Source organism: Nematolebias whitei, chromosome 10 (assembly GCF_014905685.2).
Source record: "Nematolebias whitei isolate Nwh7 chromosome 10, NemWhi1, whole genome shotgun sequence".
Lineage (NCBI taxonomy): Eukaryota > Metazoa > Chordata > Actinopteri > Cyprinodontiformes > Rivulidae > Nematolebias > Nematolebias whitei.
This window is the reverse complement of record NC_056507.1, coordinates 2,143,746-2,156,051: the sequence shown is the minus strand read 5'-3', so window position 1 is coordinate 2,156,051 and position 12,306 is coordinate 2,143,746. Positions and strand designations below refer to the sequence as shown.

The 12,306-nt window shown below is 40.7% G+C and overlaps 3 protein-coding genes across 3 annotated transcripts in view; all 3 read left to right on the top strand.

The window, feature by feature from the left end:
• The window catches only part of ripor1 (RHO family interacting cell polarization regulator 1), a 70,865-nt gene extending 67,121 nt beyond the window's left edge, over positions 1-3,744 (top strand). Inside the window, exons 22-24 of the mRNA XM_037683237.1 lie at positions 670-753; positions 1,175-1,265; positions 3,159-3,744. Coding sequence (XP_037539165.1) covers positions 670-753; positions 1,175-1,265; positions 3,159-3,256 — 273 coding nt within the window. The 3' untranslated portion in view covers positions 3,257-3,744. The remainder of the gene's footprint in view (positions 1-669; positions 754-1,174; positions 1,266-3,158) is intronic.
• Positions 1-12,306, top strand: part of lrp5 (low density lipoprotein receptor-related protein 5) — a 398,826-nt gene that overhangs the window by 108,797 nt on the left and 277,723 nt on the right. The window lies entirely within an intron of this gene.
• ctcf (CCCTC-binding factor (zinc finger protein)) overlaps positions 7,136-12,306 on the top strand; it is a 15,074-nt gene continuing 9,903 nt past the window's right edge. Inside the window, exons 1-3 of the mRNA XM_037683232.1 lie at positions 7,136-7,281; positions 11,163-11,326; positions 11,401-11,516. Of these exons, the coding sequence (XP_037539160.1) occupies positions 11,164-11,326; positions 11,401-11,516 (279 nt within the window). The 5' untranslated portion in view covers positions 7,136-7,281; position 11,163. The remainder of the gene's footprint in view (positions 7,282-11,162; positions 11,327-11,400; positions 11,517-12,306) is intronic.

The following is a 12,306-nucleotide window of genomic DNA, read 5'->3' as shown; positions in this document are numbered from 1 at the left end:
CGGATGGATGGATGGATGGATGGATGGATGGATGGATGGATGGATGGATGGATGGATGGATGGATGGATGGATGGATGGATGGATGGATGGATGGATGGATGGATGGATGTTTAAATTCAGTTTTTGTGTGTTTAAAAACAAACTCATGATCTGTTTATTTTTCATTAATATTAGTAATATTCAGTGTTCGACAATGAAAGTTGATCAGACATTTTCTAACGGACATGGAAGAATCAGGATGTCAGTGAGAGAGACTTTTATTTTGACAGAACTTCCTGTCATCACTGTCCTTACACTGAACATGTTTTAATAATTAAGACTGTCATGCTATTAATACTCACAGGGGTGTCAAACCCACTTACAAAAGGGACAAAAATCAAAACCTTTTTCAAACTAAGGACCAGTTTCAGAATCGGCATCAACTCCAGCATCTTTTCTTGGTGTCAGGTTCCTCAACAAGAGTTTGATTGGTCTCACTTTTCTCTGTTGTGCTTTCAACATCATAATCAAAGATTACTGAAAACATCAAGAGATAGAAGTATTTTACATTTCACATAACATCTTGGGGGCCAGATGAGATGTCAGGGAGGCCACATTTGGCCCCCGGGCCTTGAGTTTGTATGAAAGACAGTAATCCGTGTATTCTCTGTCCTTCTCGTTGTTGCCAGGCTCTGGTAAACTGTTTGGAGATGTTGGAAGACGATGACCTGGACGTCAGAGTGTGTGGATGCAAAGCATTAGCGTGTCTAAAGGTAAAACATGCAGCTTCTCCTGAGTGTTTTTCTTTTTAGTTTGAGAGGGAGAGAGGGAGACACAAACAAACAAACAAACAAACAAAGGAGTCTTCTAGATGATGCACATTGCACTTTCTCACCCTCAGAGAGGCTGCAGACCACGGGAGCTGTTTGTCTTTACCACTTTACCAGTTTTATATTTGATAAAACTTCATGCTGATGCTTTTCTTGTTGAGTGTGTCTGGTCTTTATTAACCCGTTCTACCACTGGTAATAGAAATTAAACTGAGATCACACAGAGAGACCATGAAGACTTTCAGAGAAAATTAGTCGTTCAGTTTTTTGAACCATTTCAGCTGTTTTGTTTGAACCAGCTTCAGAAGCTGTTTGGGTGTCATTTATATAATCACGGCATGTTTCCTGCTGTTTGTCGCTCCAGGCCAAAGAAAGCATCGAGCAGCTGGTTTATGTTTGTCAGACGGATAAGGAGGAAGTTCGAGACGCTGCCAAACGAGCTCTGCTGGAGTTGGGTAATGTTCCGCTCATGCTGCTCACTCAGGCTTCACACGTCGCTGAATGGTCCACAGTTAAACTAACACACTCCTGAGCTGTTTCTTATTTCTACCCATTTATTTGACAGACTTGTGTTCTCCTTTCTCAGCTGTTTTTCAGAAGTTGTTGCTCTGAAATTTAAAATTCTTAGTTTTTTTAATGGTTATTTCTAGTTAATTTGTTATTTAACCCTTGATTCGTCCTTTAACTTTATGCCCATTCATGCTCCCTAAGGAAAAAAAAAATCACCTTATTTAACTTCTTTAAAAATACTATTTAAAAATATTTTTCCCCATAAAAAAATATAATTTTTTAATTATCTCAGCCTGACATAATCCCACCGGACCTTTCAGAATCGGTAGATGAAAACGAGGCTTTGTTTTCAGTCGTCTTCGAACATCGAGGGGTTTTTTCATTGTTTTCTTTATATCATTTTTTTAACCACTGCCAATGATAGAATTGCTAGATTTTTTTTTGTTTTTTTGCTTTTTTCTCCTGAACTGACCCGTAAATACAAGCGAGCTACAAGTGCACACGACACCCGGTAACTACTTCCTGCCTTTGGACAAACCGACGGCAGTCGGTCGCTGTCAGCCGCGGAGCGCTTGATTCTGCAGCCTGCATCAGACTTTTAGTACTAAATATTCACCTGTGCACACAAGTGACTTGTTGCTTTACTTTCAAACTAAAACGATTTTATCGGACGGGATGAGAGGCGAGACTCCACAGCGACTCTGGCTGAGGAAGACGTAACTCTTCCAGGTAATCTAAGGTTGAACTGGACACAAAGGCCTCCGCCCTTATTTAATGATGGACGGGTTCTTTTCACAAAGATGGCCTCCTTTACTCCTCTTGAACGGTCCTCTCTATGAAGGATGTGAACATCATCTTTGAGAGAGCGACCGCTGGCCTGCAGGTCAGAGTAAATCAGGTGTCAAGGCATGAAGACGTTCACATTCTTGATAGAGAGGAGTGAAGGAAGCCATCTTTGTGAAGAGCAACCATCCATCGTTAAACGGGGGCGGAGCCTTCGTAGCAGGTGACCATCAGGGCACTAACGATCAGTCATTAGGCTGATGGTCCTCCTGGATCATGTGAGCAGCTGGTTCTGGATGTCAGCAAGAAATTGGTTGATCCACTATGAGAAGGTGATGTTTATAAGACTGAGTTTGTTGCAGCTCCTCAGACTGAAGAAGTCCTTTGGATAAAAGACGAAACGTTTCAAGAAGAAGAATCATCCAGAGGACCTGACTCCAGCCTGTCAGAAGCAGCCCAGTAGATCTTTTTTTTTCCAGAAGAAGGCGGAGAAACATGTTGTGGGCTTCAGGTCTGTCCCCGGGGCTCAATGGGATTAACCTGTAGAAGTAAAAATTGAATGAATAATATAAAATCAAAAGATCAGTAACAAGATTATGAGAACAGTTGAAAACATTGTGACAAAATTTTTAAAAAGTTGAAAAGTTTTTAGGCTTTTTCAGATTAAACAAATCTTGTTTATTGACTGCACCAAAATAAATAAACACATAAAAGATAAAAATGTGTGGCAATTTTTCCCTAAAGGACGATACAAGGGTTAATTAACTTAATTCTTAGTAAACACTTGTTTACTATTTTCCATTGTGAATAAAATATGGGTTTATGACATATGCCAATCATTGCAGTCTGTTTTATTAATATTTCACACAACATCCCAAGTTTTGGGGGTAATTGAGCTTGTAAATGTTTGTGTTGCTTTAGAAGAAATGCATGTGCTCTTATTTTTGTTGTTTTTGTCTAACAATAATGAGATGACGTTCTGAGCGTATCTCAGTTTAATTTTTTTCTTCTTCGTTTGTTTGTTTGTTTGTTTGTTTGTTTGTTGTTTGGAGCAGGTGAAGAAGGAAAGATGGCCCACAGACATGTGGAGATTTCTCAGGACATCTTACCGAGTCTCTTTGCTCCGGGAAGCATGGCTAGCACAGCCTTCTGACTGAACACACACACACACACACCAATGGTGAACCATGACTATAAGCGCTGGGCCTTCATGAAGGACGTGCCATCCTTCCAAATGCTCACCTTGGAGACACAGTAGAGTTGTCATCTTTATGTTTAGTTCCAAAATGAAGTGACTTGCCAAAGGGGAGGGGCTTCTCCATATTTTATCCATGAGGTCCACCATGTGACTGATGATGTCATTTCTTTATAGCCACCAGCAACAACCTGAACAGAACCAACAGACGACCCACCTGAACACAGAACCTGAAAAAGTCCAACCTTTCTGTCCCAACATTACCCAGAAGGCCCTGCAGCTCACCCAGCCTCTTGCGTTCAAGTACAAAATATAATTTTAATTATTTTGACTGAATTTTAACTTAAATCCACATAACTTACTGTTTGTATAAAATTCCATTTTGTAATGAAACCAGAAAACAACTTTAATATTGAAAATTACTGATGTAACCTGTGTGATATTTAACCTCACATTTTTAGAGCAACTACAACTGAATTCATCACAAATCTTCACATGGTCCAAAAAAACCCACAAAAACAAAAAAAAACTTGCCAGGCCTTCACGAAGTCGTGAGTCCCGTGCTTTGGTCCCACCCACTCTACATCAGTATTCTGATTGGTTAATTTTCCTGTCAGTCATCAAACAAACCCATTCTGGAGAGACTCGGACTGAGCTCGGCCTTCAGTCCTGACAGTGAAGTCCTGACCAATGAGAGCTCCGTCTTTTTCTGCCAGGAGACAAAAAATTTAAATCATCTGATTAGATTAGATCTGATGCATGCTAGTTCATGAATTTTAGAAGATTTCTTGCTCAGCAGTAAAGAGGTTCACTGAAAATAAGAGAAATTAGCAAAAAGAGTTAAAATAGTTGAAAACACACACAATACACAGAAATTAACATTATTTATCAGGAGGAGCTCTTTATTTCGTGAATTCTTCTTATGAAGCGGCTGAAACTGGCCTCACAATCAGAACTTTATTTTTGTAATCGTAAAATAAGATTTCAGTTTTCATAGATATTTTATTTCCAATCGTTTGGTTATCAGAACTTACGTAGACTTCACAGCAGGTGGTGGTGTTGTAGGGTTCGACTGGTTTTTATTGGGCAACCATACAAAACCAGTGTTGTCCCATATCTTAAACCAGGTGTATTCAACTGGTGGCCCGGGGGCCTAATCAGTTCAGCCCACCAATGGGTTCATTTTTAAATCAAACTAGATTTTAAATTGTAAAACAACCTTACTTAAAGAGAATAACAGCTGGATGTCCAGCCCCGGAGCTCTTGGCTTTCATTAACCGTGGCCCCCTGAGCCATTGTCCTACCTGGAGCCTGATCAGGTTGGTTCTGGTGTTGGTTCTGGAGCCTGATCAGGTTGGTTCTGGAGCCTGATCAGGTTGGTTCTGGTGCCTGGCAGCTTATCAACAGACTCGAAAAGTGCCTCCAAGAAAACAACATTAGGCTGAAATTGAGCAGCTGCACGGTCATTTGGGTTTGACCGTTTGATAGCACAGCTGGACAGATGTGTCCAACCAGTCTGCCTCACACGACCTTGTTGTCCCGTCGCCGACTGGAGGGGAAACTGGAAATACGCTCTTTTTGTCCGTGCACGTGTAACCCTCAGCGTTGTTTCTCTTCACTAGTACGACCAAGTGCAGGTAAAATCAGGCCACGGGCACAGCTGCTCATCACGTTATAGATATATAGATAGATATAGATATACAATATATGTAAACTGACCACCCATTGAGGAAACTATGCTTTCTAATTTTCATATTGAATAAAAGTATAGATTGGGGTGGTCAAATATTAATCTATGAGGGGCCAAGGCCACCAAAGGCCACCCCCTGGCTCCGCCGTTGCACCTGGTTGTGGATAAAGTTCCTCTCTGCTCGCCAGGATCCGTCACTCTGTGCCACCTCGGACCTTTAAAAAACCTACCTCTGTTCTGCACATTGTAACTCCTGCACATCTGGATATTGCACCTAAAACAGTCATGTGAAAAAGTGCAAACATGCACTGTTCAAATCCTTCACTGATTGGGGTGTGGGGGGGGGGGACATCAGTACCACTTGTTTGTTCAGGAGGAACTAAGACCAGCGACGCCATCATCAGGTCAACATGAGTTCATCACACTGATCCCTGCTGGCTCTGAACGCTGCTGTGCCTTTTAATAACCTCACAGAACGATTTTTTAGTTTGTGGTTTATCTTGTGTGAGCTTTGAACTTTTTATCTAAAGTGTGAAAAGAGCAGAGCAGCTGGTGTGTAACGTGCCAACATGTTCCAAATGAAACAACTTCCAGGGATTCAGTTGTTTTTTACACATGATCAATGTATTATTAATGTATCATTATGTATTATTATTATTGTGAGTTGGTGTGGTGCAAAGTTTGAGCTGTTTGAGGAGCATCATATGTCCTGTCTGGATGTTTGTCTGCAGGATCTAACTGGTGTTTTTTCTTCTCATTCATCTGTAAAGTTTGTGAATGACAGCAGACGTGGAGCTGCAGCTCACAGAAGTGCCTCACAGATCCAGATGAATTTAAGATCATTACAAAACTAAAACAAAATCAGCACAATCTGTTTCTTTCTTTATGCAGAGTAAACTGTGCAGAGTTGAGCCCAAGAAGTTTTCCTCACCCTCACATATTTTCAGTTTTTTGTGTCAAATGTAAACAATATATTAAACATTTATTTTATTATTTGAAGGCTCGTTTGTCCCGTTTATTTTGGCGTGTGGCTCCATGAGGCGAAGATCTCAGGTGTGTCCCCTGAGCTGAGTGCACTAGGGTCAGGATGTACATTATCACCCACCACCAAATGCAGTTAGGATTCTGTCTGTGCTTTCATGAACGTGTCAGTGTTAACAAAATATCATGTACCTCTGGACAAATTTAACTAAAACTCCCTAAAGGTAATGGATGCTCATTTACAGCTGATTAATTTTTGGACTCAGTTCAAGTCAAGATGGCCGTCAAAGTCTACTAACCACACAGGTCAGTCACTTTTTCAGATTTTCGTCTGAAATTTAAAGTGGTAGTAGCTGAGGATCATCTGCATTCCATACTTAATGAGCAACAAGGGTAAGACTGCAGCTTTCACAAGATCTTAAGGATTTTAGAATAAACTGAAACACTAACTGTACATTTGTGAATAAAGAATTTCCCAAATAATATTAAATTAGTAACTAAAACTCTATATTTTAAAAATCCTACTAGAATAATTTTCCTCGTCAGTGTGGGGATCTGCAGCTCCATGTCCCTCCAGGATTAAACTGGAAAAAGATGAACCAAACTGATCTCTGTCACAGAAAATAGCTTTGAAACTCTGCCTTATAAAATAATTACATTTAATTTAGAATTTGAAGAATAGGGTAAAAAATATGTTTTGACTAAATATTTTTTTCTGTTCCAAATTATACAATGTTTGACAGGGGGACATTTAGGAGAGGTTTTGGTACAATTAATATTTTCAGTAACTTCTGAACGCAAGAGATCTTCTCAAACCTTAATTTTACAAGATACTGTGCTGCTTTTAATCTATTGTTGAATAATTGAAGACGATGGATGGATGGATGTGTGCAACTTCGGAAAAGTCTCGTTTATACACATTTTTTATAAACAAAAACGTATCTGTTGTTCCACAATGGGGTTTTCTAATTTCTAAACGATAATATATTGAGAAAAGTCCTGAAGTTTGATATTTTAAACCAAAGTCACGTGAGCAGATTGAGTAATTCTTTCTGTCTAAATGAGCACTTCCGGGGCGCCCCCTGCTGGCCAATCAGAGGCCTTACAGCGGCTTCGACACCACCCCCCAGCGGCCGCACAGGCGCACTGAGCCCTCAACTGCCATTTTGTGGAATAAGCTGCTACTCCGCTAAAGCGGGAGAGGAAATAAAAGAAACTGCGGCGAAGACCGCACTTTTTACAAGTTCAACTTTGTAGCACAGGCTCTGTGCTTCCAGCTGGGTTCACCGGGAGGAGAAACACAATAAAACAGGTAACGTATCACTACTTTTCTGACAAGGGGGGGAGTTTGCAGGATCTTTATTCGGCCTCTAGGTGTCACGATGGGGCTCAGGGTCCTGGTAGCTTCTCGGGAGAGTGTTTGTCTCCCTCTATCGTTATTGAAAAACCTGTCGAAATGCGTTTAAATGTCCGTGGGCGCAACAAATGCACTGTCGGTCTAATATAAAGTATCGAGTACCTGCGATGAAATAAAGGGGATAATTTGTCAACTTGGTTGGGGAGTTCGGACCGAGGCGTCCATTTTCCCTCGTCTTTGTCTCCCGTCTTTTACAGCCGGACCGACGTGGAGGGAGCCCGTTTAAGACACAAAGCAGCCTGCGCTAGGTCCCAAAACTAACATACAGCTAAAGACTCCAACCTACCGACAACCAGTCGTATCTGTTCAGCTGTTTTCCAGAAGCTCCAGCAGTTTTGTCGGCTGTGAGCGGTTAGCATGAAGCTAACAATGCTAACAGCCGTGTTAGTAGTTAGCGTTAGCTCAGGTGTAAGGCCCACGCCTCGCTACTGTCTCTAAATGTAAAAAAACCTTCCGAATAACACAAAAATAACCCGAGTCGAGTTTAATTTGTCTTTCATCCGAGTCGAGTTTTTGTATTGGACGCTTTTTGAATTCATCCGAGTCGTTCATCCTGATTAGCAGCAGCGTCCACATCAAGGAGCTGCAAGCTAACAGTTAGCTAGCACGGAACAAAATGGACCGAGGACGACTTCAGTGAAACGATCCTCCCACGGCTGCTCGGAGGCAATACATTCACGGTCCGTTGTTTTCTCAAGTCCTCCATCTCCCACATATCAAGCCGTCTGCCTGTCGCATAGTCTGATTGAGTGGATGTTGCTCCAGTCCCCCCACCTGAGAGCATCAGCAATATATTCTGCAGCAGAGAGCTCCCTCTACGACCCGGCTCGGAGAGCTACAGAAATACACAAATAAGTGTAGCTGTGCTGCAGTGCACGGTCACACATCACATTCACTTTATTTGTACTGCGCCAGTTCACAACAGAAGTCGTCTCAGGGCACTGAACAGAACATTCACATGAAAATCAGTTAATAACGATATTTATCTAAGGCGCCAGCAGATCGCTGCCAGTTTTCACTTCGTCCCAGTCTCTTGTCTAAGCGAGCACAGAAGCAACAGTGGAAAGGAAAAACTCCCTCGTGAGGGAGAAACCTCCAGCAGAACCAGGCTCTGGACAAGCGGACATCTGCTTCAACTGTCTGCCCAAGTATGTGAGAGCCTTAAGGTTATAGCAGCAAAGGGTAAAGGAACAGGTCAGGAAACCAAAGCGACCCTAACTATAGGATTTATCAAAAAGGAAAGTCTTCAAACTGGACAATGTGTCAGCCTCACGGACAGAAACTGGAAGTTGGTTCCACAAGAGAGGAGCCTGAGAACTGAACGATCTTCCTCCCATTCTGCTGCTGGAAACTTTAGGAACCACAAGTAAACCTGCAGTCTCAGAGTGAAGTGCTCTGTTAGTAAAATAGGGAACTATAAGATGGAGCTAGGTTGTTGAGAGCTTTGTAGGTTAGAAGTAAGATTTGACAGGGAGCCAATGGAGAGAAGCTAAAACCGGACAAGAGCTTGTTTTAGATGAAGACAAACTGTGGAGCTGGGTTACTTTTAGTGTTAATTTTGTTTTATTTAAACAGCCAACCTTTAATTTGGTAGTTGGGAGAGTGGTGGCGCAGAGGCTAGAGAACTCCCGCGGTACTGACAACATCAAAATGTGGGTGGGAAAGGTGAAACACCCACACCTGTCTCCACCCTCATTTGCCTCTCTCTTGGCCTTTGAGCAGGGCCCCCCCTCATCTGCTCCCCCGGGTGCCCTAGATAGCAGCTCCCCGCTCCACACAGAGGGCTGTGGTAGCTCGGTGGTCTGTGGTTGTGACAGGAAGAACATCCGACGTAAAAACAATTGCCAAGTCTTCGTGCGACTCAGTTTGCTGTGGCGACCCCTGATGAAGGGAGCAGCTGAAAGAAGAAGAAAGAACAAAGAAGTCTTGTGATTACTTTGATCCTTGAGATGTTAAGGCCGGATTTGACATTTATGGTGGCGACCATCTTGAATTTTGATGTGGCGACCCAATTTTCAAAAGGAGCATTTCTTAGGCATTAACTTTAACTCTTAGACATCAAAGACATTTCTGAAATGATTCACAAACATGTAACTTTTTCTTGATCTAACAAAGTTAAGTCAGGTCCTCTAGATGGCTGCAAAAAATAAAAACTTGTTGAAATGTTTTGTCTTTTATCCAAAGGACTTCTTCAGTCTGAGGAGCTGCAGCAAACTCAGTCTTATAAATAGCACCTTCTCATGGTGGATCAACCAGTTTGTTGTTGACGTCCAGAACTAGCTGTTCACATGATCCAGGAGGACCATCAGCCTAATGAATGATTGTTAGTGGCTGCTTGCTATTGTTGTGGCTAGATGGCCACTAATGGTGTTCAAACAGCTGATATAGTCCACCTTAGTTCAAAAGATTTATTGGACAACAGATTACAAGTATTCAGAGTTCATAAAATCAACAAATCTGTATGCATACAGGAGCATTTACCAAAACCGACCTGATCTGACGCTTCTCCAGCAAATGCTACCCGTATTTTTCTGGTGGCTGTGTTTTATACACTTCGGGCTCTCTGATTGGTTTAACCGAAAGGTTGCCATGGTTACTCTGCTCTGGCCGGGGACTTGGCACATTCTTTAGATAAGATAAGCCACTATTACGACCTGCGTGAAAATCGGCTCTTTGTTTTAGCCGTTTCAGTGTAACCTACTTATACCTTAGTGATACCACATGATTCTGTTCTAAAGTTAGTTTCTTTCTAGGAATAATTAATAACTATTATTATCTAACTCATGTTTGCGTGTTCTTACTTGATCCCTTTTTATGCTTCTGTTTTAGTTTGTTTTATTTGGATTTTACTTAGTCAAACTATATTAAGTCTAAATTAAAGAGATGTGTTCTAGCTTTATTTATGTTAATCAGTCTGCTATCTGGCATGATTTGATTGCTTGTAATATATCATATGTGAACTTGTAAAATGTCATTAGCTAATATAAGATTATATGTAAAGGTAAACTAGTTAGAATTAGTAAACATTTTCTATAAATATAGTTCAACCCTGGAAGAAAGACACGCACACACTTTATATAACATGACATTTGAATGCTTGATAAAAAGGTATAAAAATATGAAATCCAACACTATTCACAGGGGGTTGAGTGATACTAGCATTGTAAGAGGGGGGCTGTTGAACTCGGAGGCTCCGCCCCTGTTTAATGATGGACGGTTTCTTTTCACAAAGATGGCCTCCTTTACTCCTCTCAAATCAAGAGAACAAGGAAGGAAGTCGTTCATTTTAAAGCAACAGTACAGTAGTGATCACGTCTTATCTGGCAACCCTGCCTGTCATGGCAACTCCAGGTCATCGTGTAAATACGACAGCTCTTAGAAAGCTCTTCTACACAACAGCTCTTTTTCCTTTGAGTCTCACCAGTCATCTGCGATTTTGTCTGATTTCAATTCCTAAAACGTTCACTAAATAAAATTATTTTTGAGGAGAGACTGAATTTTGCTTCATGTTCATAATAAAATGTTAAAGACTTTATGAAAATACACAGTTTTCAGTGAGGTGTATGTAAACTCTTTCTGTTTTAACTGAATATACTCTGAGAGTGTTGATATAGTTTTTATGATAAACGTAAAGCAGTGTTCTGTTCCCTGTCTATTAGCTTTTAATGGATATTTAGTTGTGGGGGTGTGTGTGTGTGTGTGTGGGGGGGGGGTGATGTTTCTCCTGATGGATCGGTCAGAGAGCGTTTGTTTTCACTGTTTCTTTTGTTGCACAGCATGAATGGTGGCTCAGCTGATGGTGAAGGAGTGGTGGATGTCTCCACCAAAGACTTCCCATCGATTCACTCCGTCCACAGCCAGGATCCCACAGTGGCCGATCTCCTTCAGCAAGCTGCTGAGGGTGTAGTGCAGCAACAAGCTGGAATCCTACTGGAGCAAGGTTTGGTCAAACTGTGTTTTAGTAAAATGATAAAACAACCAAAAACTCTTTTAATGTTTAATCTTGTATTTCAGCTCCTGTGGAAGGATTAGTAACTGTTCCCCAGTCCCAGCAGGAACTGATGGAAGCTGGAGTTGAGATGATGGTTGTGAACTCCCTGGATTCAACCCTGATGCAGGTGAAGACTGAGGTAAGCTCCCTTAACACTTGATCAGGGGTGTTCGATACGTCAATCACGATCTATCAGTGGAGCTCCAAGGTATTCTGGGTAGATGTCATTAAAACTAGACATCAGCTAATCTTCTATCTTTGACATGTGTCTCTTGACTGACAGGCAGGGCAGCCAGTCTGAGCCTCGTTTACACGACGTGAAACGTTCATTTACAGACAACGTCCTGATCCTCTCTGAACCTGAAGGTTTCTGAGTCCAGGTCTCAGAGTGGACATGTTCAGAGGAACCCCCCACGGAGGAGTGAAGTGGCACATGCACACTCCAGGCAGCTGCAGTCCAAAGTTTCTCTACTCTAACATCAGTTATAATAAATAACAACAGTTATAATAAATAACAACAGTTATAATAAATAACAACAGTTATAATAAATATAACAAGTTATAATAAATAACAACAGTTATAATAAATAACAACAGTAATAATAAATATAACAAGTTATAATAAATAACTACAGTTATAATAAATATTACAACAGTTATAATAAATAACAGTTATAATAAATAACATCAGTTATAATAAATAACAACAGTTATAATAAATAACAACAGTAATAATAAATATAACAACAGTTATAATAAATATTACAACAGTTATAATAAATATTACAACAGTTATAATAAATAACAGTTATAATAAATAACATCAGTTATAATAAATAACAACAGTTATAATAAATAACAACAGTTATAATAAATATAACAAGTTATAATAAATAACAACAGTTATAATAAATAACAACAGTTATAAT